Raw genomic sequence first — 27,179 nt, 5'->3', positions numbered from 1 at the left:
GATTTCATAAGCAAATTGACCAGAAGCCGCGGTGTATGGGAACGACACTCGAGTGAACCGTATAATGGCCGCCATTACGCCGCCATTATTTTTTCACATATATGTGGGGTCCATTAAGCCGGGGTCAAACAAATCGCCACTACGACGCGGAGAGTCGTCATCCGCGAAGACGAGGACAATCACGGACGCGAATTGTTTTTTATTGCCAGGGACGGGCCCGTTTTGGGAGCCACGGGCTTCCGATTCGTTGACGAAATGACTTTTTTTCATTAAGTCAAAATGGCGATCGCCGATCGCAACCCCGCCGAAAGATCGTGCACGCCATTTCGAGACCGTTTAGTCTAGCTTTAATTTGACGGTCGACCGTTTGGGTATTGTTCGTTATCAATTTCACTTTCATAGGTGGCATGTAGGTTATTCACGACTAGTTTCGAACGCCCCGCTCTGCCCGGGCCGATAATTTTTAAATCGTGTTTCAAATTTTTTCAATGCTATGACAGTTTGATTGCTTTGACTTGCTACTGTGAATGAAATTCGAATAGTAATATAAATTAATAAACAATTGAATGTCATTTTATTTTCAATAAATTTATTTTTTGAATTTATTCACGTATTTTTGTTAGAAATTTGTTCTTGGTTAGAAAAACCATTATATATGAAAGTGATTGATGATCAATTTCTTTATTATGAATATCATTATTATGCTTTTACAGAAGAATTTTGTTCGCTTTTGAATATGATCTATATATACATATGTATATATAAATATATAATAAAAATCAATGTTTGTCTCAACCGATTGCGATGAAACTTACAAGGGTTATTGTGTTGATGTCCACGATGGTTTCTCTAAAAAAAACCCCCAAAAATGGGAACGGGAACGCGAATTGCATGCGTTATTGAGGCATTGCAACGCATGCCGGGTTCAGCTATTCTATATACAAATGTCAATCGTGTCAGTTAGAGTCACTTATTATGTAGCGTTCTGAAATCAAAGATAAACTTGAACATTCCTTTCATTATTATTATTGATTTACAGATTTTCCCGTATTGTATACAATTTACACTATAAAATCGATTATGATGAAATTTTAAATTTAATTACATCTCTAACGATGTAATCAATTTTGCCGAATTGTTTATTATAATAATACGCATTTTTTTTAAATTTCAATTTCAAAATGAATAAATTACACACATATATAGTACACGTTCAATTAAAGGCTATTTATTTATTATAGCAATTCTAATTTATAAGAAGCTAAATTATCGGGACACGTTTAATACGACATAATAAGACGACTGTGAATAGATCATATCATTTTACAATGATAAAAAAATCTACTTATATGTATGTCGTTGAAAACTCGTATTCCACAGCTGTCCAATTTGTTCCTATTAAATACAAAATTGTACTACAATGTCCTATCTTATGACACACACACACACACACACACACACACACACTTTAGCTATTGTATTTTTTTTATTTGCTTTATTCCTTATAATTTTAATAAAAGATGGTCCACTTTGAAATGATTTGCATATCGTACATAAAGCAGACCGCACACTGTATGTATAAAAAATATTTTATTATTATATGAGTGACGGGTATGGTTGTTTTTTTAACGCGAAGTACTACCCACCTTTGACTTTAATGCGCGCTTATAACTATGCTCGAGCTTTGAATAAGTGAAATTTATAGGTTTTATGCGACTTTTGGAACAAATGTGGCGTTCGGCGATTAGTTCGGTTGCGTCTCTCAATCTGGGGCTCGCTTTTTCCCCCACCCAAGGCGCGCGTGCACGCTCGGGTTAAATTCCACAATGGATGGCACAAATTGTCGTAATTGTTTACAGCGATTTTCGTATTAATAAAAACTGATTTGTTTAAATTGCCTCCTGCCGCTCCGGCTGGCTATGGGAGAGACGAGAGAGGATAAAATTTACTCGTAATGCATCATCTGACGTGCTTCGTACACATACATTACTGCCACTTATTACTTGCTTACTCTCCTATATCCTCTACTATGTCTACTATTCGTGTCATCGCTCTGTACATATGTACATATGCCTTAACCATTATTGTTATGATTGAATCAAAGTTCAATTTTGAACTATGGAAAATTTCCATCTGAAGAAAAGTCATGCATCGTATGTATAAGGAATGGTTTTACAGCACGATTTTCCAGAACAAATCTAACATTTCAATCCATGGAAAATTGCTAATAAGTTGCTTTTACTGTATGAAATTTCAATGCCTCTTTTTACACCCTTTGTTTCCTTCTAAAAAAAGAGTTATATTTTGGTGAAAATTTATTTAGCATCGCCAATTAAAGATTAAGTCGGCGACTGCACGTAAACAGCAGTACGAAAAATATTATTTAGCAAATTCTATATGGACACATTTACATGTTTCGTAATTTGTATGTATTCGAATATTTTTGTGGAAATATATGAAGTCACGAAGTGGTGAGTGCATCCGTACTAACTAAAGTACTGCCATATGCAATTAAATATTTTCGGAAACTTTATATTGTGACAATATTGACTCGACGATACGACGCAAGCAATATTGCGTCGTATCGTTGCGTTCTATAATGTATATTTAAGCCGATTTTGCCTTGCACTTGTCCAAAACAAACACGAACGTGCCGAAAACGGGCGGAGCTGTATAGTATGAATAGAATTAGTCTTTTCTGTGCAGTGTCGTTCCGAGTTGTTGACGTGCAGTGATGAATAATATTCTTGCTAGTATGAAATTTCTCTTTCAATAGAAGATTATCACAACTTACAATATTTATTGAGCAGTGAAAAGTCGAGCATTGTGTGCCAATTAGGCTTCACTTGTGAAATTTATAATAATTTCGACGGTTGACTCCCTTGACCTGTGCCTCTCAAAGTGCATCTCGGAATCGATGATGGTTTCCAGATGGCTTTCAGGAATTGCTCGGAAATTAAACTCGGCGATACGGACCGTTGCAATCGAGAGAATGAGCCGTCCGAGAGAAGAGTTTCCCAGAAATCGGAGTTTATACGGGTCGATCGAAATTGCTCGCGTTTTTCACGGTCGGACCACCTCGGATATGAGTGTCGGATGTGTTGTTATTTTTATTTGGATTGTGGAATTTCATCTTCGGGTCTCGAGAGGGTTAAGCAGTAGGAGAGCGCTCTGTTAGTATTGTTTGGTAACGCAGATTACCGTGCGACCAGTTAGTCGGGCGACTGATTGACCGTTGCATCACTTTATCACTATCAGCCACCGGAGCTCAAATATTATACGTACATTAGGATTAGGACGTGATCAGTTTTGAACTGTCGTATTTGATGATGCACTTGTGTACAAGTCACGTTTTCGATGAAATTTCATAGAAATGGTCGATTTTTAATATGAAGCATTTTATGTTCAATTACAAGTTTATTCATCTCGTCTCGTAGACAGTTCGATGCACCGTGTATTTTTTCCAGACGATTTTTTTGTGTAATACAATATTAAAATTTTGTTTTTATTAAAAAATAAGTCCTGCGCTGTACACTTTTATACATTTTTAATTAAAAGAGTTTCGCTCGTTCTCTCGTGTAGAAAGTTTGCTTCTTTTTCGCGATCGAATCGAGCTGCAAGCGGGTACTTTTGTTACTTCGCCTTTTTCGCGGGTTTTATTCGCCTTTTGTCCCTTTTTATATACATATATATTTTATTTCGAAAAAAAGGGAGAATGCGTGAGCCACGAGGAGATAAAGAGGAATTTCTCGGAATTTCGGAAACTGCAGACCACCATTCTTGTTTGCTTTAATGTGTTCTCGATAACGGACGACCGATCTCTTGCATATTTTATGCACAGACTTGAAGAAAGTATTTTTTACCATTTTATGACTATTATTTATCAATTAGAGAATGTTCAAGACAAATCGACCGGCTAAGGTTAGATTAGGTTATATTTTAATAGGTTTTCGAATTAGAAAATAGCTTTCTCATACATACATATTGATTATATAACACATTTGCGATCAAAATATGCTTTCAATGAAAAACAATTCATAATACTTGTATATTAAATGTATTAAATATTTCAAAGTATTATTTAAAAGTATAGTGAGCGCATTCCGGGACACCTTTTATATGGGATTCGAAGCATCGAAGCGTCCTCGGGAATTTGGCGTAAAACTGGTTTTAAGATGTAAAATATTTAATCCAAAATAAACCATATTGATTGCCGCATTACACGGGAGTTAAGCGATAATGACTCCAGCAGACGCTCATATATTGTTATTTTTTTTCCTCGATTTTATAAATACATGTATCGAACCTTTTTAACAATGCTGAAAGATACCTGAATGTAATACATACGTTGGAAACTTCCATAGGACAGTTGAAAAGTATAAATGTTCTTGTAATTAGTGTTTCTAATTACACGCGGTACGTTAATTCTTGTTTACGCGAACCGATGATACGTTTCCTTGTACGGTTTTCGTATTGTATCGCTAATTCGCTAATAATTATCGACAAAACTGACCTCAAATGGAGCTATCTCGCGTTGTGTTATCGCCGCTTAGAATTGCCGGATTTTAATGTACAAATATATATATTTGTTACAGCCATTCTAGCATCTTTGGGTCAATTAGACGGCAGGCGACAGCCTTCCACTCCAGCTTTAGACTATTCCAGATATGTGAAAAGGTAATTTATTGCATTTTTAATTATTCAAATTATATTTATTGAATTTTTTTTAATTATTGTTATGTGTTTTTAGATATGGTTCTGCACTGGAATGCGGTTCATCTTATTGTAAAGATTTGGGTTATAGGGAACACTTTCACTGTATGGATTGCAGTGGTAGAGTTTTCTGCAAGAAAGAAGAAATGATTAGACATTTCAAGGTTAGTACTCTAAAGTTCTGTGAAATGATTTGCATACTGAATTCCTTTAAATTTACATATTTTGTTAAAAATATTCAGTGGCACAAGAAGCGCGATGATTCTCTGGCTCACGGCTTCATGAGATACTCGCCGTTAGACGACTGCGGAGAGCGTGGAGCTGGATGTCCTCATAATCGGAGCCAAACTCATTATCATTGCATCCAAGATGGATGCGATAAGGTATGAATAAATTTCATTGTATTTTGATACGATATATTTGTATACAATGCTATCGAATGTATTATTTCGTGGTTTTATTGTACAATTGCGTGGTTTTTTTCAGGTTTACATATCCACATCTGATGTGCAGATGCATGCTAACTATCATAGAAAAGATTCTGCTATACTTCAGGAAGGTTTTCAGAGATTTCGTGCAACCGAACGGTGTTCGGCTGCTCATTGTGCCTTTCGTGGTCAAAGGACCACTCATTTTCATTGCCGTAGGCCTGGATGCAAATACACTTTCAAAAACAAGGCTGATATGGGTAAATATATTATTTAAATTTAATCCTACGCTTCTTTCATGCATCGATCAAATTTAATTAGTTGAAAATTTTCAATGTTTTTTTTATTTTTTTATTATTTTTAACATGTCAACTCTTTCAACATTGAAATTATTTGTTTTCAGAAAAACATAAGACTTATCACATTAAAGACGAGCAATTGGCCAGAGATGGTTTCAAAAAGTATATGAAAAATGAGCCGTGTCCTTACAGGGATTGCAGGTATACATACTTCGAATTAGCATCTACTAAATGTGTTCTAATCATTGAAAGTTTAATTGAATTTAAATTTCTATTATATTTTATGATCATTTATCATTTTTGATATTATCAGGCTGATATTCTTTTACAACGGTTTACTTTGTGTTTGCTTTTATTACATGATAAAATCTGTTTTTCAGATTCAGTAGAATGTGTAATCACATCCATTGCATTAGGCCCCGGTGTAACTACGTGTTGCATTCATCGAGTCAACTTTTCTCACATAAAAGGAAACATGAACGCAAAGAACAGGAGCTTAGTTACAGGTTATCATCGTAATATTTAATAAAATTATAATGATAACTGTTTTATGAGACATAGAATATAATCTAAATTTCTCTAAACAGTTCATACTCTACATACTTAATACAAATATAATTGTTACATTTTATATAATCGGACGATTGTGCTTTTTTTTAGTTTGCCATCGTCTGTCATTCAAAATGCGATGTTCCAAGCGAATTCGGATGATATGCCTATGAAAATTAAATCTTCGTTATCTCCAAAGAGTAGTTTGATCGGAGACAGTGATGACAATTCGGTGCCTAGTATGTACGGCCCGCCTCCACTAATTCCGATGCAATCTGCCATGGATTTGACATCTAATGATAATATTTTGGACCACCATCAAAATCTCGTACGTATCATATCAATTCGAAACAATTCCATCAATTAAAAACGGACTTCGATTATTAACTGTGGTAATATTGCTTTCAGAATCAATTGGTAGTTGATGAAATTACAAAGAAGTATATATTTACTTTCAACGGAGGCACTGATCCTAATGACAAGTGTCAAAAATGCTCTGCTTTTAATAAACACTATCATTGTCAGGGCGAAAGCTGTGTCTTCGCTCATAGGTTTGTATTTTAATTTAATTATTTTATAAGTTTTGAGATTTTTCAGCAATAATTTGTAAATATTAAACAACAATGAATCATGATGGAATATGATAAAAGAAATAATTTATAATTTGATACATTTTAGTTGTCAAAGTACAATGATGAAGCATGCTTTGGAACACGAACATCAAAATCAAGTAACCGAAGCTTATTTCCAAACTTCTACCAAGTCTAATTCGTGCAATAATTCAGCCTGTCAACATATCCGAGACGTTACACACTACCATTGCACTTGGGTATGCATTTTTAACATAAATTGCATTATTTGTTTGTTGTACCATTTTTAATCAACAATATTGTTTTCATATTTTAGGAAAACTGTGGATGCGTCATCCTCTCGTCTGAAGAGCAGCCGTTCAGGCGTCTTGAGCATCATCGTCAACACGCTCTCCTATCACCTCTTTCACCGCCATTAGCTCGTTTGGCCCACGCTCTGAACACAAATTCATTGCAAGGACTATCACCAGCGGCCCTTCAAAATCTACCGCCGAGCGCTCTGCAGAATTTAACACCTGCATTGCAAGCATTGGCACCAGGTGCTCTTCAAGGATTGCCGTCGAACGTGATCCAACCTCAGACCAATCATGGTCATCCCGCGACTTCTAGCTCGCTCGACGAAATGTTCAGCCGGAAACGTGGAAGACCACCCAAGAATAGGATTGTGGAAGTTTGGGCTGATCATGTATGTGTATGAAAACTCTTCTACTATTGTATTATATTGTAATGAATTGGACTTGAAATATAATTTTATTTTTATAATTTTAGGCCACACCGCAAGCAATATTTACATCGTTCAAACTCCCGAAGAATAATCAACTCACTATGCCACCATCGCCGTGTGCACCAATTGATGATATTGCGGTAGTTGATTTATATATATGTATATTTCCTTAATTTGTTTAATATTTTTGCATATGTATAATGATTTTTTTTTTTATAACTTTTCAGAAGTTGAAATTTCAACATTTCGACGTTTACACGTCTCCTGATACGTGCTTCATCAATCATCCTAACTGTCAATTAAAATCTATGAAGTTGCACATGCACTGTTCTCAATGCTCGTTCTCGTCGGACAATCACACTTCTCTGGAAACTCACTGTAGAGAAACTCACTCGGTCGTTCAATTGTTGGATGGATTCGATTATTATTCCAGTTGGGAGGAGTGTAACACTAGAGGCTGTTGCAAGAATCAATTGAGAAGTCATTTCCACTGTACTCAAAACTCTCAGTGCGGTGCTATACTGACGCAGTATTCCTCGCTGCTGTCGCACAAGCATATTGGACACAATATGAATATGAAAATCGGTGATATAGATATTAAGCAAGAAAGTATTATTAAAAGCACTGAAGAAGTAAAAGACTATTCGATTAAAGGCAAAGATAGTTTAAGTAGTCTGTTGAATATCAAGAACGTAGATATGGTCACCGCTCTGGAGAATTTCCAAGGAGGAACTCTTAGTTTGAAGAGTGAAAATGTCGAGGGTGAAGTCGGAGGTGGAGGTAATAATATATCAGGTATTTTTTTTATTAATTGCATTATATGCTGAAAAATTTGCATTCGAATTATTACCATACAAACAAATCACTTTAAATGATTTTTTGCATAATAGTTTGTCATTACTTTAATACACCATAATTATGTACATATTAAGTAAAATAAATTTATGTGAGATCATCAAAATTGTGTATACAATAAATAAATTGACATTGAAGTTCATAGAAATGATCTCATCTATCATATTATAAGCATATGCAATTATACTTTTTACAAAATTAGAATCGTTCAATGCCTAATGGTCAAATGTAACTTTCAGTCGTCAAAGCAGCTGGCACATTCTATCCTTCTTCTCACGAAAGAACATCTGGAGCATCCCCACCGACTGGTACACGCACACCTACATGTCCTCATTGCTATCGTCCGGCACCCGATCACGCTCATCTTTGCCCCGCTCATCCACCCACCTATGATACGACGGCTCTAGGACTTGCAGCGACGAAGGAAACCCTGGAAAGGGAGTATCCGGAAATTTCAATATTACCTTCGACAGCGGCAAACTCTGGAACTCCACCGTCGCCCGCTCGACAGTCCAATCAAATCAACAATCAGTTGGGACAAAACAATCAAACGAATCAAGGGAATCAAGTAGTGCACAGTTTGCTCTTACAGCAGTATTTGGCGCAAGCTACACAAGGAAAACCAACGGGGCTCCAAGATCCGTTGAAGTATCAACAGCTCGGCTTGTCTGGTATTCCAGGGTTGACGCCTACTCAACTTGCTCAAATGGCGTTTTTAAGTCACAGGTGAATTTTTTTACAATAACTACTATTATAAATTTATTCAGTTAATAATAAAAAATAATATAAAATATTTTATTATAATATTAGATCTCCGTTCCCACTGTATCCGGGAATGATGTATCCTCCTGAATTATTGATGGAACAATCTGGAATGATCGGACCTGGATCTGGGATGCAAACGTCTTCACCTTTAATTAAAAATGAAAAAGATAACGACATGATCAATAAAAGGTAAATATTTTTCCATACATTTTTAATCGAAATACAGTTTGCCTCAAATATTAAATTAATAATTTAACTTATTCGTTAAAATATGTATCTAATTTGATCTTATTTAAATTTATATAGAAGTCATATTCCTAGAGCGGCTCCTAGTATGCGGATGTTAAAAGATGAACCAATTCCGGAAGGCTATTTACGGTTTCGATTCAACGAAGACTGTGCTTATCAACATTGTGGATACAGGTATTATATTTTAATGTGTTTAAAATTTTTTTTTAATCAAACTGTTCAGAAATTTAATTTAAATCATCATTTTAGGGAACATCAAACACATTTTCATTGCACTAGGAGAGATTGTGGATATTCTTTCTGTGATAAAACAAGATTTGTACAACATACTGCTAGACATGAAAGGTATTATTTCAGATTTCAAATTTATGATTCATTTTGGCTTTTTTTGTCGATTAGATTGTAATATAATATATTGAATATTTTCAGGTTGGATACTTTGATGGGAGGTGATTTCCAACAGTACCGAGCAAATGTTTTCTGCGGAAGACAAGATTGTGTACATGCTAGTAATTTTGGTAAATATTTTAAATTTATAGAATTTATACATTACTTATATTTTTGGTTTTGTATTTTTATTATATATGTATTTTTATAGGTGCAACTCAAAATAAAGCCTCTCATTTTCACTGTTTAAAATGTGAATTTGTTTGTACCGATACAAACAAAGTTGTCGCTCATCGAAGGCAACATCAAAAGATGGATTCTATACAGGCTGCTGGATTTGAAAAGTTTCCACCTAGCAAAGGTATGTCAAATACTCTACAGAAGTTTGCTATTATGCAAATGTTTTTTTGTTACAGACAAATGATTATTTGTGTTTTGTTTTCAGGGTGTGGATTTGATCCCCAGTGTATTCATTCTAAAAAGCAGACTCACTACCACTGTTTGCAGTGTGGTTTTGCCGTACTCGGATTGTCTCAAATGACTTCGCACAAATACAGACATCAAGAAACTTCACAAGGTGGTGCAAGCACAAGTGGTACCTAATACATTGTGATAATCAAACCGGACAAACAAAAGGAAACAATTTAATGTTTCCGAGTGTATAAAAAAAAATAAAACGGAACAAGTACAACAAATTTTAATGAATATTTGTTAGTTAAGTGCTACGATCGCTATTTATGGACGATAAATAATAAAAAAAATGTGTCGAATAAAGTCTCAAAGATCTTTTGGTATCGACGATGAACAATATTGAACTATTAGCAATTTTTCAAGCTTTATACGCGTATATTTAAAATACCAGTGCCTACATAATTATAAATTAAACAAAACACTGGCCCTTTTGAGTGTACACACAATATAGTTTTGTGTTGTATTATACTTCACGTTAATTTAAACAGTATGGGTAGATGAAGAATTGTTGAATTTGTCATTTGTGTATAATATTATATAGTATTATTAATTCTATCAATGCATTGAATAAAAAAAACTATTATTTATGGACATGACCAATTAATATTCAGAAACAAAAATATGCATTATTTTAAGGAATTCAATTATATCCAATGGTTAAAATTTATCATGTTGAGTAATGTTACCTCACTTATCTTATAGAACCCTTCAAAACATAACCTTTTAATTATATTCATTAATTTCTCGATTCGACGAAATGTGTGTACATAGTATATTAGCTATATCAAAATAAAAGCCATTTTATTTCACTTTAATGTAAAATTATAACCGTTTGGGGTTTAACAGTGTGCCATGACATCCAATATACTGATTACATGAAATAAATTCACATGTTAAAATAAATAAGTAATAAAAAAAAAAACATACAGATAAAATTTACTTTAGCCATCCCGTCTGTGATTACTCATTTACCACTTTAAAATAAATGTTAAATAGTGATATGTAATATTGATAATAAATAAAGTGATGCTTTTGAATGCTGCAGCGATCGAAGTCCGTAAAGTAATGTTATGGTTTAAGCAATATTAATTTTTTTGAAGAATGCGAAATTCAGCTCATATATAACGTGCCATAAAACTGTATCTCTTTTTAAGTGTAATAAATTGATGAAAACTAATTTGAATTAAGATCTAAAAAAAAAAGAAAAGATTTCTATTAGCAATGAAAACGAAAGCAATTTAAATACATTTGTGATGAAAAAATAATTAAATAAATAATATTAATTAAGAACATATTCACTGTTAAATTTCGCCAAAATGAAATGTAAACTTATTTTAAACTGTCGAAGTATGATTTAAAGTAGAGTTATTTGTAATAAGTACAAAAAAGTGAAAGGACAATTTTTTGAAAATTGTTCAATATTAATATAAAATATGGATATAATAAATTATTACTATGGTTATTGTTTAAAATAAGAGTTTTTCAAAAAAAAAATACTACAATGTTTGAAATTATAAAAATGTCTAATTTTTTACGTAATATTTGTATTTAATATAACTCTTAAGAAATAATGAATTTATATGAGAAGACAGTTTAAATTGTAAATAATAAATATATTTAGAGCTGAGTGATTTTTAAATGAAAATTTGTCAGATTATATTACTATAAAATTAGAAGTAAAACTGAGATTTAGGTATAGATATTTTCGTGTGCCCCATCAGTAACTTAATTGATAAAAAATATTGTGTTTTTTTATACGAAAAGCCTTAACTGGATTGTGCCTACGAAATTGAGTAAACTTTTTATATTTATTGTCGCATGATCAAATTTATACATATTATCATGTCATGAAACGCATTGTACATATTCACACTGTTCTCTAAAAATAACATAATTATGTATACAGAGGCTATTAAAAACTTCTATTTAAAGTTTTCTTCCAAAAAGGTAATCAACCTATTTTATAAAAAAAAACATGGGGGGATTATGTGATTATTTATTTAGGAAATCAATATATTATTATTTATAATTTCGACCGAAGATGGTGTATTCTAAATTCAATATTGTAATTGCGCTGAATTGTATATTTGATTTGAGATTATATTTGGGTAGGTTAATCATATGTTTTTTGCAATTCACAAATTAATAGTTTTAAATGTGAGTCTTTATGTTATGAACATAGTTTAAACCTAATTTTTATGTGTATATCATTTCTTGTAGTAGAATATTCCAAAACGATTTTAACCAGCATTCAAAGTATGCTGAAGATGATGGCCGATTAATTTTGAATTGCGTATGACCTCAATCATAAATACATTTTAACTTGATATATTAAAAAATTATTATTACAAAGTGCCAAAGTAGTACTAATTACGAATATCAATTTAAAATAGAAGTTCGAATCCAAGAAATTCTATTCATTTCAAACTTTTACTAATGTGTTTTCCACATTCCTAAAAAGTAGTGATTTCTTTTTTAAAAATATGACGTATTTAAAATTATTAGTGTTGAAAAGAGCCATCAAAATTTAATGAGAGACTTCAAATTTTCATATTTTTTTATGCATTACCTATAGATATTAGAAAACATTCCCAAATATTTTTTTCCTTCCATTACCTTTCCTTTTATCATTTTAAGAATTTTATTAATTTTCCAGTAAAACTTTTGTGTCATGTTTAAATTTAAAATATCCCTCAATTTAAATGTATTTTTTAACAAAATTTAAACGTTTACTTGTTAAAAATCTAATCACATTCAATAATGAACCTTTTTTTGAGATTCCACTATGTCCACTAATTAATAAAAATATTCGTGTATGTAGAGTGACATTCCATTTTACCTAACCTATTCACGTTATTATATAAATTGTAGAATTCTTTTGTTGTACCTAGTTGTTGTTGCAATCAGTTTTTGCTTTAGCATATTCTGTAAATCCTCTGTATATATTTTTTTCATTATAACTTTCCCTTTTTGTTTTCACCGAGTATGATTTTTCATATAGTTTTCGTTTGGAAATTTTTGTGCCATATTATGGAAAAAAGTGTCATAAATGTTTTATAGACTTTCAAGAAAAATAAATCTTGTTTTTTTTTCGTTGAACTAAGAAATCGAATTTTAGCGTGAAATCATTCATTTGTGTAAGTTCTTTCATACTGTTATTATTCGTGTGAAATAATTTTTTTTATATGTTGTATTAGGATTTTTGATTTCCTGTTCTGCTTCAGTCCAATATTATTATTTTAAATAATTTGAGTATGCATTCAAATAAAGTTTTTTATACAGAATCTTTCCTCATCTTTATTCGAAAATCGACAGTTTTGCGACACTTATTAGTGGTGTTATAACGGGTTGCTTTTCCTGGTGTCAAACGAGCTTTATATGTATAATACATAAAGTATAAATACACATAGATATGTATGTAATTGGGGTGGAAGGCATTTGAAACTAAAAAAACAAAATTAAATGAATAAACTGGTTTACAAATATAGTAGTATGCATTAAGTGTTGACGGGGTCAATCAATCACTATGTGCCAAGAATATAAATGTATAATTTTTCATTTTGTAATTCATGTGTCATTTGTTTTGACTATTTATATATTTGTAATAAGTGTCATATAGATGATTATATTTAGATATATGCATAGTATTATATTATATACAAGTCATTTTATATTATATGACGTTATACACAGAATTATATAGAAGCAGTATTATTTTAGAAAAAAATTGTTTTATTACTTCCCTTTGTCATGATCAAAAAATTGTCATTGAATTATCGCAATGAAAATAAACAATTGAATAATTTTTATAAATAATTTATTTTACACACTTAATATACACAGTTTCAATAAGTACATATTTCATAACAATTTATTATACAATATATCATTTTCGTTCAATATATATATTTAAGAAATAACAAAAATATATACAGATTTTAATTTTAAAAGTGAAATCAAAACAATGATTGGATAAATTGAATAAATTAGTGCATTAAAAAAATAAAATAAATAATAAACAACTAGAACAAACGTGTACATATGTATATACAATTATACAAGTGTATAAGTATTTGTATTAAACAAACTTTCAAATTTACTTTGTAAATGTGTTATAAAAGCACTTTATATTCATTATATTTAATAATATAAAGTCACAGTGGCGTAACTATACCCACACAAAATTATGAGCCCATCTTATTCAAACTAAAATACAACATACATATGCATTATTCAATAGAATAATTAAATGTAATATGCTTCAGTGGCTCATAATCTCAGTACTTTTATGAAATTTCAAGCACAAGAGATATCGATGAACTTTCCGGTTGATAGTTACGCCACCGAAAGTCACAACCCTTTGAGATGAAGTACGAAAACGATGCAAATGCCTCACTTTTCATACATACGTGTTTGGTACGTGTACTGAAAGTGTGATATCGACACTGTGGGGTGTTGGGTGTGAGCGTGTGTTGTGGATGACATTTAGAAAAGTCTTCGTCCGCACAGAAAATGCACTTAAAAGTCGGAGAAGGGTAGGTTATTGCAGTTACCCTTGTCGTCGAATGTGACCGGCCTGTAGAAAGCTTTGACATCACCCCATCCTCTGGCCGCTGTATTGTAATTCTTGCCGTTCCAGCTATTCAACTTGGCGCTCTGCGGAGACGAGTACACTTCGTTCAGCTTCGTCTGCAGAGGAGGGATGTAAAGCTCTGGAAGGGGAGTCAGCGTAGTCGCTGGCTCCGGGAACGGCTCCATCCTCGGAAGAGTGTTAGTCGAAACCACCTTGGGCGGGTTCGGGAACGACCTGGGCAACGTATTGTATTTGGGCTGTTGCTGTTGTTGCTTCATCGCACTCGGAGGACGATAAGGCGTGTCATGGGCACTGCTAGGAGTTGGTGTCATACTCGTGTTGGAAGTATTGCGACCTTCGAACAGATTGGTCAAATCAATAGATATTCCAATTCTGAATTAATGGTATTCGTATTTTTGTTACCTTTGCCTTCATGTACCCATTTGACTGATCTGTTCTTGCGGCTGACGTACATGGACTGTCCTTTGCTGAGCTGGTTGGCGGGCTCGCTGAGCGAACTGCTTATCTTCTTGGCCAGCTCTATCTGGTCCTTGACGGTCGGATGTAGTCCTGTTGCATAGAAGGCCGACGATGCGAACGTTTTATCTGCAATTTGAGAGTGCAACTCTATTAACTTTTTTTTAAGACTGCTAAATCCTTTTTTTGATCCCACTTCTGCCACCAATTTTACTTGGAGCAGTGAAGGAATTTCAAATTGACCTTACATTAGATATACTATTGCTCTCAATATAACCAGAGATAGGCGCGGAAGTGCGCTGAAACGGGTTCCTATTGTCAATTTCTATTGTTAACCTTTTTTTTGCTCTCTAGAAAGCAAAAAAAAAGGTTAACAATAGAAATTGACAAAATGAACCATTTATTTCGAGCCGGCGCACCCATGAGCCGGAGACTGAATATAACCATCCCTCGCTTTACGGTATTCTTAAGGCGAAAACACACAGAGAGGTACGCGTCACGATTTTTTAGACGAACTCCGGTACGCCAAATCTGTACTACAACGTCCCTTCACACGCCTCAACTCTTAAGAGTGTTTTCAATGATACATAATATTATCCTTGTATTGACATGTGTTCGACAGTGATTGATAACGGCGATTCCCAAATTTTAAGAAATAACAAAAAACTTGTCAATATAATAAATCGTATGAATTAATAATGAAATTTAGATACTCCTCTTACCGCTCGAGTCTATGTACGCATACCGTACCGCACTTTTAAGTGTGTCCTTACCATTTTTTAAGGTTTCTTCCGTAATGTAAGGGATGGTTGTATTCAATGATCATTATTAAATGTTTAAAATTATACTGACTATTTTTCTTGATAATGTACTCTTCGGCGTCTGGAGCTGGTGTGAAAATCTTATTCAAATCTATCTCCTTATCACCAACCGTTATCGGAGATCTGTTTTCATTGAACTCATCCTGAAAATCGATTGAAAATATTCATTATCAAGTCTCATTGCATCCCTGAAATTGCGATTTAATGATTCGAATGCAAGGTCGACCTACATATATAATGTCGGTAGTCATAAACAAGTACTCGAATCGATTTATGTGAAACATATTTATGTACATTTGGAAATGTGTATTACGTCGATACACGCATTCCGTTTGTGATGAAAAATATACATATGTAAAATAATATATTGAGAGAAAATCGATTTTGATCGCGGGCATACTTTTCAAGAAGCCCATTGACCGTAAGCGCTTCTCAAAATATAAATAGATGTTTAATTTGAGAGCATTATTCGGTCAATCACTCACTGTTCGAGTATGCGACCTATTGCCATTATCGACAAATTCGCTTTTGGTGATTAATAAATTATTATTAAACATATATAAATATAAGTACATACATGTATTAGGAAATGGGGATTATTGACGAACGTTTACTCATGCGGATTAATTACGACAAACAGCAGTAGTTAAATTTGAAACGGTGAGTTATTATAGATTTGGCTGACATTCAATTATATAATAAGTATACAAATATTAGTAAATACTCCTATGTCTTTCTACTTGAAAATAGATACATCTAAAGGGGAAATCTAGTAGTGAAAATTTTTTGATTCGTTTGTGTATCTTGAGTTTCAGCCGCAATCTACCTATACATACATACATACGTAAGCATGGCAATTGAACGTTTTTAGTGTTGAGTGACACAAACTAACATTCACTTGAAAAATAAACATTATTTTCTTACTCCATCGCCCACTTAAGCATGCCACGTGGTAGAAATATTATAAAAATAAATAGATAATCAATGTTTATTATACAAATTCAATTAAATAAATTTACGTATTGTTCCATAGGTAAGTTCAAGCAGATGTTGTTTCAGGTCTTAAATATCTTTTTTGTACATTGAGGTCGGATGTTGTGGCATTTTTCAGGGACTTTCGTGAACTTCTTTATGCCTTTCATGTTCTTCATACTTTTTTTTTTGTATCACAATTAAAGTTTTAAATAAGCGATCTTCCATCATTCTTCTAAAACAAATTCAAGCCACAATACAACGGGAAAAATCTTTAATTTACGAGTTTTGCTTCGACTATGCGTGTTCTAAAATAGTGGACCTCTATTTTGAATATATACAAATTAATTTCGTACACAACACTACATTCAAAATGCCACAATAAAATTTCATATTATAACATATTTAATGTTGTACAAACATTTACACAGCTTTTTTATGATATTACACACTCTGATGAGTGATTGATGGGACGTAGAAAATGTTCTTCTATGCATTTTTTACAATGTTCGAAATGGTCGTCCTCCTAAAATATGAGCTTTCGATGATATTATTATAGAAAATGAATGCTTTTGATGATTTTTATGATGTCGTTGTGACTGACCGTTGTTGTTCCATTTGTTGTCTCATAATTTTCCTCTAGGAATCCATCCGGCGAAGGGTCTTTCACTTTGGGATGATCGTTCTGATAAACAGGTCCGAAACAAAAAAAGCTACACTGAAATTATCTTATTACAAAGCAGCTTAAAATAACATAAATTTTATAATAAAACTTATAATGCTCTTCACACATGTGTCGTAAATGTGTCACAGTCGGAGAATCTGGGTTGCTAATCTTTTAATCCATTTCCTAATAATACTAATTCTGTACAACGGCCAAGTATGACCAGTGTTGAATGACACTCTTCACCGTGAGTGAATGTAATATTGCAATACTTGCACCGTTTTGATTACAACTAATGATTCCACGATTCAACTGCCGTTGACATTTGCATTTATACATATACTGTTCATTATTTTCGTTATGTTGCAGTCTTGAAAGACGCGATTGCATCGTAGCTATAAAATGGCTTCACGTCAATCAGTAGATATTACACGCAAGATGGCGTCACGTTAAATATGTAACATTGTTGGAGCTTCGGCTCGAGGCCGATCATAAAAAAAAAGAAATGCACGCATTATGAAATTTTGGCAGTAGGCATCTCTAAACTTGGAGCCGGGCCACGTATTTTTATTTTATTGACGGGCAGTTTTTTCCCCCCGTCCGGTCCACCAAATAACCAAGTCGTTTCCCTTACCGCTAATTATAAAGCGGTGCACGCTGGCAACACAGACCACAATGCATCTCGTGGCGGGAAAAATCTATTAGGAAATTTTCATTTATAGTTCACACTTATTATATGATGATATTAAAGTTGAATATGTAACATTGTAGATGTTATAATACAATTCTATTTTTCGGTACTTTGTCTCTACACATTTCAATTATTTCCTTTTTTTTATAAGTAGTGGTGTATGAGGGGTTGCCGGTTCTATTATAGTAGCTGGTTAACGATGAGTTATTGATGGTTATTTTGTTTCTTTTCTTTTCTGTTATATTTTTGACCATTTTAACATTAGGAATTCCTATAGCATTTTAGCATTAGAAATTCCTGTAATGCTACAATGGTCCAAACTTTACAGGTACAGACGGTACAGAGAGACATAGATTATTACATCCGCTTTAAAGGTTAATGAAGTCAACCAATAAAACCCTCAACATGAGGCCACCTCTCCCCCTCCTCCAACGAATATAGTCTGAAATACCCATTCATCGGAGAATGAGACGGTTGTCTAGCTAGATTGCACCAGATCAACTGAGCGAGAGAGAGAGGAAGATAGGATAAGTACCGGCAGGCTTTTTAATACCAAATGTGGGGGGGGGGGGGGTGATTATATCACTTGTATATCTGATCATACAAATTTTGCAAACTTACTACTACATATGTACAAATAGAGATAGATAGATGAAGATTAATACAGCCGTTTAAAGGTCAATGAATCCATACCATAAAACCCTCAACATGAGGCCACCAGCTCCCCACGAATACAGTCTGAAAGACTGTATTCGTGGCCCGTTGGCAGGCCCTTTTAATACTAAATGTGGGGGGGATGATTATAGCACTTGCCCACTTACTATGTACATATATTACTATATATGTATGTACTTACTAGTACTTGATGAGAGACATTCATATAAAGACATTTTCACACATACGAAAAAAAAATAGTTTAAAAGAAATTTTAACGACTTAAGACCTCGATATTATAGATAGATATTTAAGAATATTAATCTCTTTTCTGATTTCTGAAATATTATCGTAGTTTTAATGATTTTACATTTATTCACTACGTTTCAGTAAGGAAAATATTGCAATCCCTACTTTTAGTTTAATAATAAATAATTACTATGCATATGTAATTTATTTAAAAAAAAAAGGTAAATTCATGTGTAGTTACATAGTTATAAAACCAGCAACATACATAGCTCAGTGGTTAACGTATAATGCTAATAGATAAGGGGTCACGGGTTCGAGCCCTGACCCGGTATTGCTGGCCAGACCTTGTGTACATATGTATATGACTCCAGGTCGATCGTTTCCTATCAGAGTTTGCCAATTTATCTGATTTCATTGTTGAAACGGTTCCTACCAAATTGGCCACCTGCCCTCAATTGTCACCATGTTTGAATTTAATTTAAAATTTATTATTCGTTAAATTTATTATATTTGAATTATAAATTTAAATATAGTAAATATGTACAAATTTGGCCATAGATGTCGCCTTGGCGCAACACGTAATGTCACCATGGTAAATTTAATTAAAAAAAAAATAAAACACAGGGAATACAATTTATAGTAAGGGGAGTTTTTCGATAAAAGAGTTCGAGGCCGTTTTGAAAGACTGACAGATATGGAAGGCCCACTTAGAGAGTTGTATATGTCAGTTTTAAAAAATTGATTCTTCCAGAAGCCCAAAGCTTGACAGCTCGTGATCGGGCCAACGGGCCGTTAACCATCAAGTGTGCATGTTTATTATAGACATACTATAGTCAAGCTTGAAGAATTAATATAAATTGTCACGGTAAGAATTTGATTCACTGAAACTGCCAATGAAAGTGCCAATTACTAAGAAGGCAAATTCATTTTTTTTAATCAATAAACACTGCTTCAAATTTTTTCCATTATCAATTTGATCGTTATGAGTGAAATTGTTCTTTGTGACTATTAAAAACATTCCCATTTTAATTGATCGAAAAAATGTTTAGCCTCTTATAAACAAATACTTTGTCAAACTTTATTGGCTTCTTTACAAATGATAGCTATAATTATTTGTGATGTGATTCTTTTAAAAAGAATGCCATTCTTAATTTAACTGGTCAATTAATCTTCATCGTGCATAATGCGAATGTTAGCACGTCATTTATACAAAAATAAACCCGGGAGAAAAGTGTTTGATAGTTTTCTTTGAACTTCGCTTCCTTGACGCATATGAATGCTCAATAAATATAAAAAAAAACATGTTGAGTTTTTGACAAGACAACACTTTTAAAATAAATTGAAAAAAAATCGACAAAATTCTCATTCAAATTTACTCGACTGAATAGTAAAAATTAATTAAGTTTACCTGTTAGGTAACTTTGATTTACGTCAGCAGTAGTATCAGAAGTGGAAACAAGTCTTTTTAATGCCATCACAAATCATTGTCGCGTTCACAGCATAACAATATTAATGCGTGTTTTCTTTATAAAAAAGTTGCGTCAAAACTTTGGAATCTGCTCTCCTCTGGTTTGGTCGCATCGCGTACTGAACCGGCGATAAATCTGTCAAAAGCATGCCACTGTTTAAACGACAGCCATCTTGTTCAACCAATTATATAAATTAGATCGACCCAATTTTCACACGCCAATGGAAAAATTCGACCGCAATATGAAAAATCTAAAATTTTCAACGACAGCTGCTGGAAAACATCAGAAATCAATACCAATTTTCCGCCACCGCGTATGTTCGCGGGGAAAATCCTAATGCAAATTGAAAATTGGAACGCAGCGTGGGACTTTCCCGAATGATACATTGAAAATGTTCAACCGCCGTGTTATGAACATTTGTTATTGCTGCGTTTGACGTCACCCATTCAATGTTTGCCCGAGTTATAAACTTTCCTCGAATAATTTCAAAAGAAGTCGTCTAAATTTGACCTCACGTACGTCTAGTTAATTGAGTAGAAGTAAAATAAAGTTATTTTGGTATTAAATGAACAATGCAAACATGCCTCGTTATACATACGTGTGCTAAATACAGACATAGACAAATTTTGATCGTCAATATGAGCAAAATATATTAGTGGTTATAATAGTAAATTAATTATATTATACTTCTTGAAGATAATATAGTATGTATATACACTTCGGCGGTAGTATATATATATATATATATATATATATATATATATATATATATATATATATATATATATATATATATATACATAAAATAATTAGTTGAGAAATATAACGTATACATAGGGTACTGATATTTGTGTGTGTGTGTGTGTGTATAATTAATTGTATAAGAATATTAATTATCTAACACATGTTTACACTTTGAGAAGAGTCGATTGAATGTTTGAAGATGACAGGACTGATTTGTTTTGGGTAATCGAGTCATGCCAAGATTTTAAATTGAAATATGCAGCAGTAGAACTCTTTTCAGCGATTGTTAGATTAAGTTGAGATGATTTAGCTTGTACACAATGTAGGATAATTAAAATCAACTATTTGCTAGTCCAAAAGATCGTGAAAGATTTCTGAACTTTTACTACAAATATTTAATAATGTCGATTAAATATTGAAAGTATGGGTAGAAAAGTGTAATATAAATGTTCTTTTAGAACTATCAGTAGTTAGACTATGAATTGTTATAGAAGATTGATAATTATTAAATGTTTTATTGATCTTCTTCGGGTTCTTAAGTCAAATATACGTAGTTCTACCCAATGTGATCGATTTCTTTTCAATGTCTCACATCCAGTACCGAATGTATACCTATACAGTGAAAGACACAACGTCGATCGAAGGATTATAGCTGCGTTGTGGAAGAAGTTAGAGACATCCAGCAGGCCACGGACACTCCTGTGCGACTATGAAATGGAAATGCTTCGACTTACCCAACTTACAGGGAATAATTTGTAGCTGAGGCTGGTGAGGAATTCCTTTTTCTGCGGATCGAACATGTCCGATGGTTTGAAGCCCCTTTTGGTTATCAGTGCGCTATTCGTCGAAGACGATTGCTGAACGTCGTTGAAATTGTCCTGGTGGACCACCTTGTCGTTGATGGTCCTGATGGACGACATCTGGTTTGATGAGTAGTTGCTCTCGCTTATTGTCATCATCTTGTCTGGCTCGTGTGTTATTTAACGTGCATAATTCAATTCATCTGTAACGTTACCATTTAGCACAATTCAGTAAAGATCTAATCTCGAGAGTTACATAGGTGCGGGTTTAAATTACAATTTGTGGGTTATTGGTTGATTAGAGATTTCGTCGGAGTCTAATTTCGTACGGGTCGATGCAGCTCTACGCGTAAACTCTATTTTGTCGGCGAAACAATTGCGTTGTTGATAAATCGGCAGCCGTTTCATTGTTTATGTCGTTGCTATAAATATTAGCGGCAATTTCGAATTCAGTTTTGGCCCTAGTCCAAGCTAATGCGACCACACGCTCAAGTGATTAATTCGCACACAATAATATATGTATTTTGGTGGAATAGCGTAATTTAATATCGAAAAAAAGTGGTGCGCTTGTTTTCAATTATTTAATTAAAATTATGAGATGAAATCGTTCCTACCCTCTAATCGTTTTACAACGCTCTCATATAAATTGTTCACGCCATGAGAAGTGAACACGAAATGTACTAAAACATATTTTGAGGTTACATTATTGAAATGGCTTCATGTATGTATGCATGTACATTCTGTTCAACTTTAACGACATGTCCGTATGGTGTGAAAACGCGGTTACCTACTAGCAAAACATTTCAACAAGTGCTAAATGCCAAAATTTACTCACATTTCTCTGACGTTAATTACTATAGATATTAACCACCAGATATTAAAGAATAAAAAATCTGACATTACTGAAAACGTTTTATTCCCTTGAACAGTACTAACTGATAACAATAATGGATCGGTGATTACTAGTCAAATGTGAACCAGTCACAGGAGAACCGGTCGCTCTAGATCGGTCACACGTGATCACCCGTCACACTAAAACTGGTCACGAGAAAACTGGTCACACCCTAAAACTGGTCACACCCTAAAATCGGTCAATCAGTTTTCTCGTGACCGATTTTAGGGTGTGATCAGTTGTCTCGTGACCAGTTTTAGTGTGACGGGTGATCACGTGTGACCGATCTAGAGCGACCGGTTGTCCTGTGACTGGTTCACATATGACTAGTAGTCCGTTTACCAGCAATAATATTATCAGCATCGCTGTACTTATCGTTTTTGTTCTGGTGGTTAATAACCAAACCCTGGTCAACAATTATGACGTTTCCCTTACACAAAAGCAGTTTGGGTCCCGCAAGAATGTAAATATGTGTGGAAAGAAATTGTATATAGACTATTTTCACAACTATAGTAGCGAGCTTTGAAGCTCGCTTCTCTCTTTGTACTTTGTATTACTATGCGCATATGTTAATTTAAAAACAATTAAACTACACAGTATAAATATATAGTTTTGATCTATTTTATTTAATTGAAATAAATATTATCTGCTTAGCACCTTTCCTTTTAAGAAATTAGAATTTTAAAAGCTGATATTCAAATTCAAATTTTCTTTCTAAATATAAAATATTAACTATTATCCAAATGTTATTTTTTAATTTTATTTCCCAAAATAGTACGTATCAAAATATTGAATTTCATATATGTAAGTGGTTGACCGCATCGTAAAACCGTGCCAAAACTTGTAAATCACTGACAAATCACAGAAAAACACAGCGCGCAACGAGATCACTATAAACACGCATTTAAAAACAAGCACACTGCGCGTACAATATTTATAAATACAAATATTCCAGTAACCGTGAAGTTTCCCCGATTTTCATTTTCCGCTTTCGGACAATTTCGACCCGATACCGTCAGTGATTGCTTTTGGTGATAAAATTGACGATGCGTTAGTATAAAATAGCGTGTGGATGTGTATGCGTATTCACCGATCGGTTAGTCGATCCCGGCTTATGCCTATGCACTAATTTTAATCGGCCGCTAGAGTTGCGCTCCTCCCGCCTGGTTATTTTGGTCCTGGCCGGACAGTTACGTCACTCGGTAGCCGTGAACCGCCCCCACCCACCCCCTTCCTTCCAAAACTGAAGCGCATGCGCAATGAACATGTCAACTGAAATGTCATGAAACCTCGTTTTTCAGGCTTTTATTACTGCTAAAGGCATCACACATTTGCATATAGAATCGATCATATTAAAAAAGAAACAATGATTTTAAATATATATGTACAAATTTTTTTTAAATACTCAAAATAAAAATCCTCGTTAATTTGAAATTCGAATACAATTACAAATTACAATTAAATATTATGCTGTATTATATTCCATTAATTTCAAGTAGTTTTTCAGATTTATATATGTTTCAATTAGATAAATAAATATGATAACTTACTGATTTAATTTAGGTATCTATATTTTATTTATTACTTACCTATGAACAGTGGTGTAACTAGAAAAATTGGATTAAGTAGCAAATGTTTAGTTTTTTTTTTATTTTTTAAATTTAATTGATAATATTTAATTTAATTTAATTGATAATTTAAATTTAATTTAATTGATAGTTTAAATTTAATTGATAATATTTAATTTAATTTAATTGATAATTTAAATTTAATTGATAATAAATTTAATTGATAGCCTTCAAAGTCACAAATTCTGCAATTTCATCTTACATACATAGACATTCTAGAAGATTCTTTGTGTTCAATCTATAAAACTGATAATTCACTGAGTTGACTCATCGAATTTATTTTATTGATTTGAAAAAAAAAGTGAAGTAAATCACGTTATCGAATATTTCATTTAAAATAAAATAACTATCCGAAAATTTCGAACGATATCAAATACGAGAATGTGATACATTAAATGAAACGAAAATATTTTATTAACCATTATTTTTTTTAAGTTAACATCAGGTTTATAGATAACGGAAAACCATTAAATGTCGGGAGGAGAACAAAATCTTGAAAATTCGACACACAATTTGGAGTATAAACTTTTAACTAGTAATTCCATTAGTCTTATGAATAATTTTTATTTGAACAATGTGTAGTATTTTAATTTAAAATCCTTTTGGGCCCCTAAATCTAAAAAAACCCGCATGCACCGCATGCCAGTGCAGCAAAGTAGTATAAATACACTAGCCAGAATAGAAACTCATCATTTTATAATAGAAGGAAACGGAAGTAAAATCTAATAAAACCACTCATGATTTTGTAGTCACAATAATACAGTACTCATTAAATTTTTGAATCCTTTTGAAAGTAAGCAATGTATTATATTGCTAAAAGTTGATATAAAATTAATGAAAATATAATATAGGCAACATAACTTATACATTAAAAACTTGAAATAATGATAAAGTAAAAATGTATGCAGGAATAAAAAGCCGATGAAATGTTTTCCATCATTTTTATTGACAATATATTAATGATAAAATTAACTCACCTAGTTACGATTTATGCTTACACAGTATGTATAATATTACATTTGAAAGCTTCAAACAATAAAATATTGATTTTCAATCAATGAAAACATAAGCTATCTTTTTTATAATAAACAAATATTATTCCGTTAATATAAGACAAATGACACTTGTGACAATCGTTACGCAATGTGTTTTGTTTTGTTTTTTTTTAATTATTATTTAATCATAGTATTAATCTATCTATGCAACCAACTATGTTCTCTTTCAATGGAAAATCCATAGACACACCCATCGCCAAGAGTATATTATGTAAAATATAAATATGCACGGGTGTGTGTCCGCGTGTCCATGTGTATATATGTATGTGTGTGTGTGTGTGTGTGTGTATATGTAATAAGTACACGTAGAAAATAAAACTTATAGTCTATGTAAAAAATAAATTCAAAATAAAATATAACATTGTAAAATACAAAACTTCATTTGGTACAAACATCATTCGTATATATATATCATATAAACATAGTGTGAAGTTAATAAATATTATCTTGTATAAAATATTACATTTAATTAATGATAGATAAAATAAGCTTAACTTGTAATGAATGTACACACAAGTCGACCGGTAAATAATTTATTCGCTAATCATGTTTTTTTTTAATTTATTTAATATAATATAAAATAACTTCAATGCAAAGGCTTAATTGTGTTGTATGCAACCATTCCGTATGAGTGATTATTATTGTATGGTTAGTTGTGAATAAGAGATTAAAAAAAATCAATAGCTTTAATTAAGTATACAGTATAATTTAGTCAGGTAATTTGATTTTGGTCATAGTAAAAAAGGTCGACAAAAAAGAAAACGTTGAAATAACGAAGAGGCATACACGATACTATGACTTATTCAGTGTTATTTCATTACAAACTATTACCATTATATGTTGCTATTAGACGATTAATCCCTTAAATGTTCAATTACAATACAATATCACACTCATTCCATCTAATTTTTATAAAAATGCGACAAAAAAATCTCCATTCAGCTAAACGGTGAGTTTATATAGAGCGACGAACGGTACAAACTTTAAACATTTGCAGAACGCGCGCTTTTTTTTTTTGTATAGTAGTAGTAATTCAACATAGATTTCATTATTTTTATCCAATTTTTATTTATTTATTCATATATTAAACCTTAACAGTAAGTGTAGTTACTTTTAATAATCATTAATTTATTTACACTATGCCAACTTATTATTACTATCATCATCAATCGATAATAGTAATAATAAAATTGTATTTTTTACAGATGCTTTTGAAACTTATACTCAATGAAGAACAAATGGCGCGAAAATTAGCAGACAGACCGCTCGCCGAACGCAGAAACGAGAGACAATCATTTAATGATGCTGCATTGTCCGTTCGGTTCTGCTTCGACTGTGTGCCCAACGTACATATAGAACTCTTCGATCTTATCACACTAAAGGTTTTTTTTTTGTTGATGTTATATTTGCGGTTTAACTGAGTTCATTTATGCATCAGAATGAAAAAGTCACCTTTAGTC

At 32.7% G+C, this 27,179-nt stretch overlaps 2 protein-coding genes across 8 annotated transcripts in view; one reads left to right on the top strand and one right to left on the bottom strand.

Moving 5' to 3' along the window:
* LOC143913272 (zinc finger protein castor homolog 1-like) overlaps positions 1 to 11,222 on the top strand; it is a 120,330-nt gene extending 109,108 nt beyond the window's left edge. The window contains exons 11-29 of one of the 2 annotated variants that reach the window (XM_077432961.1): positions 4,596 to 4,677; positions 4,751 to 4,877; positions 4,956 to 5,096; positions 5,200 to 5,401; positions 5,545 to 5,641; positions 5,821 to 5,946; positions 6,101 to 6,317; positions 6,398 to 6,540; positions 6,668 to 6,818; positions 6,896 to 7,264; positions 7,348 to 7,443; positions 7,531 to 8,083; positions 8,398 to 8,884; positions 8,969 to 9,112; positions 9,230 to 9,346; positions 9,422 to 9,517; positions 9,602 to 9,690; positions 9,771 to 9,920; positions 10,005 to 11,222. In XM_077432961.1, the coding sequence (XP_077289087.1) occupies positions 4,596 to 4,677; positions 4,751 to 4,877; positions 4,956 to 5,096; positions 5,200 to 5,401; positions 5,545 to 5,641; positions 5,821 to 5,946; positions 6,101 to 6,317; positions 6,398 to 6,540; positions 6,668 to 6,818; positions 6,896 to 7,264; positions 7,348 to 7,443; positions 7,531 to 8,083; positions 8,398 to 8,884; positions 8,969 to 9,112; positions 9,230 to 9,346; positions 9,422 to 9,517; positions 9,602 to 9,690; positions 9,771 to 9,920; positions 10,005 to 10,162 (3,545 nt within the window). In that variant the 3' untranslated portion in view covers positions 10,163 to 11,222. Of the gene's footprint in view, positions 1 to 4,595; positions 4,678 to 4,750; positions 4,878 to 4,955; positions 5,097 to 5,199; positions 5,402 to 5,544; positions 5,642 to 5,820; positions 5,947 to 6,100; positions 6,318 to 6,397; positions 6,541 to 6,667; positions 6,819 to 6,895; positions 7,271 to 7,347; positions 7,444 to 7,530; positions 8,084 to 8,397; positions 8,885 to 8,968; positions 9,113 to 9,229; positions 9,347 to 9,421; positions 9,518 to 9,601; positions 9,691 to 9,770; positions 9,921 to 10,004 lie in introns of both variants that reach the window. The other variant, XM_077432960.1, reaches the window with a different exon arrangement.
* A 2,616-nt stretch (positions 11,223 to 13,838) lies between these two features.
* Positions 13,839 to 24,216, bottom strand: LOC143912886 (uncharacterized). Of its 6 annotated transcripts, none has more exons than XM_077432330.1 (6): positions 24,127 to 24,190; positions 22,088 to 22,347; positions 17,478 to 17,558; positions 15,933 to 16,044; positions 15,027 to 15,230; positions 13,839 to 14,958 (listed from the first exon to the last, which is right to left on the bottom strand). In XM_077432330.1, exons 2-6 carry the CDS (start codon positions 22,301 to 22,303, stop codon positions 14,549 to 14,551), a joined length of 1,023 nt encoding a protein of 340 aa, XP_077288456.1. In that variant the 5' UTR covers positions 22,304 to 22,347; positions 24,127 to 24,190; the 3' UTR covers positions 13,839 to 14,548. The 6 variants fall into 6 exon arrangements, with proteins under 6 accessions (XP_077288456.1, XP_077288457.1, XP_077288459.1 ...); XM_077432331.1 differs by having other exon boundaries at positions 15,027 to 15,209; XM_077432333.1 differs by lacking the exon at positions 17,478 to 17,558 and having other exon boundaries at positions 24,127 to 24,216.
* Positions 24,217 to 27,179: the final 2,963 nt, after the last annotated feature.

The sequence above is a fragment of the Arctopsyche grandis genome, chromosome 6, assembly GCF_051622035.1.
Source record: "Arctopsyche grandis isolate Sample6627 chromosome 6, ASM5162203v2, whole genome shotgun sequence".
Lineage (NCBI taxonomy): Eukaryota > Metazoa > Arthropoda > Insecta > Trichoptera > Hydropsychidae > Arctopsyche > Arctopsyche grandis.
Note: the sequence above shows the minus strand (reverse complement) of the source record. Positions and strands in the feature narration are given on the sequence as shown.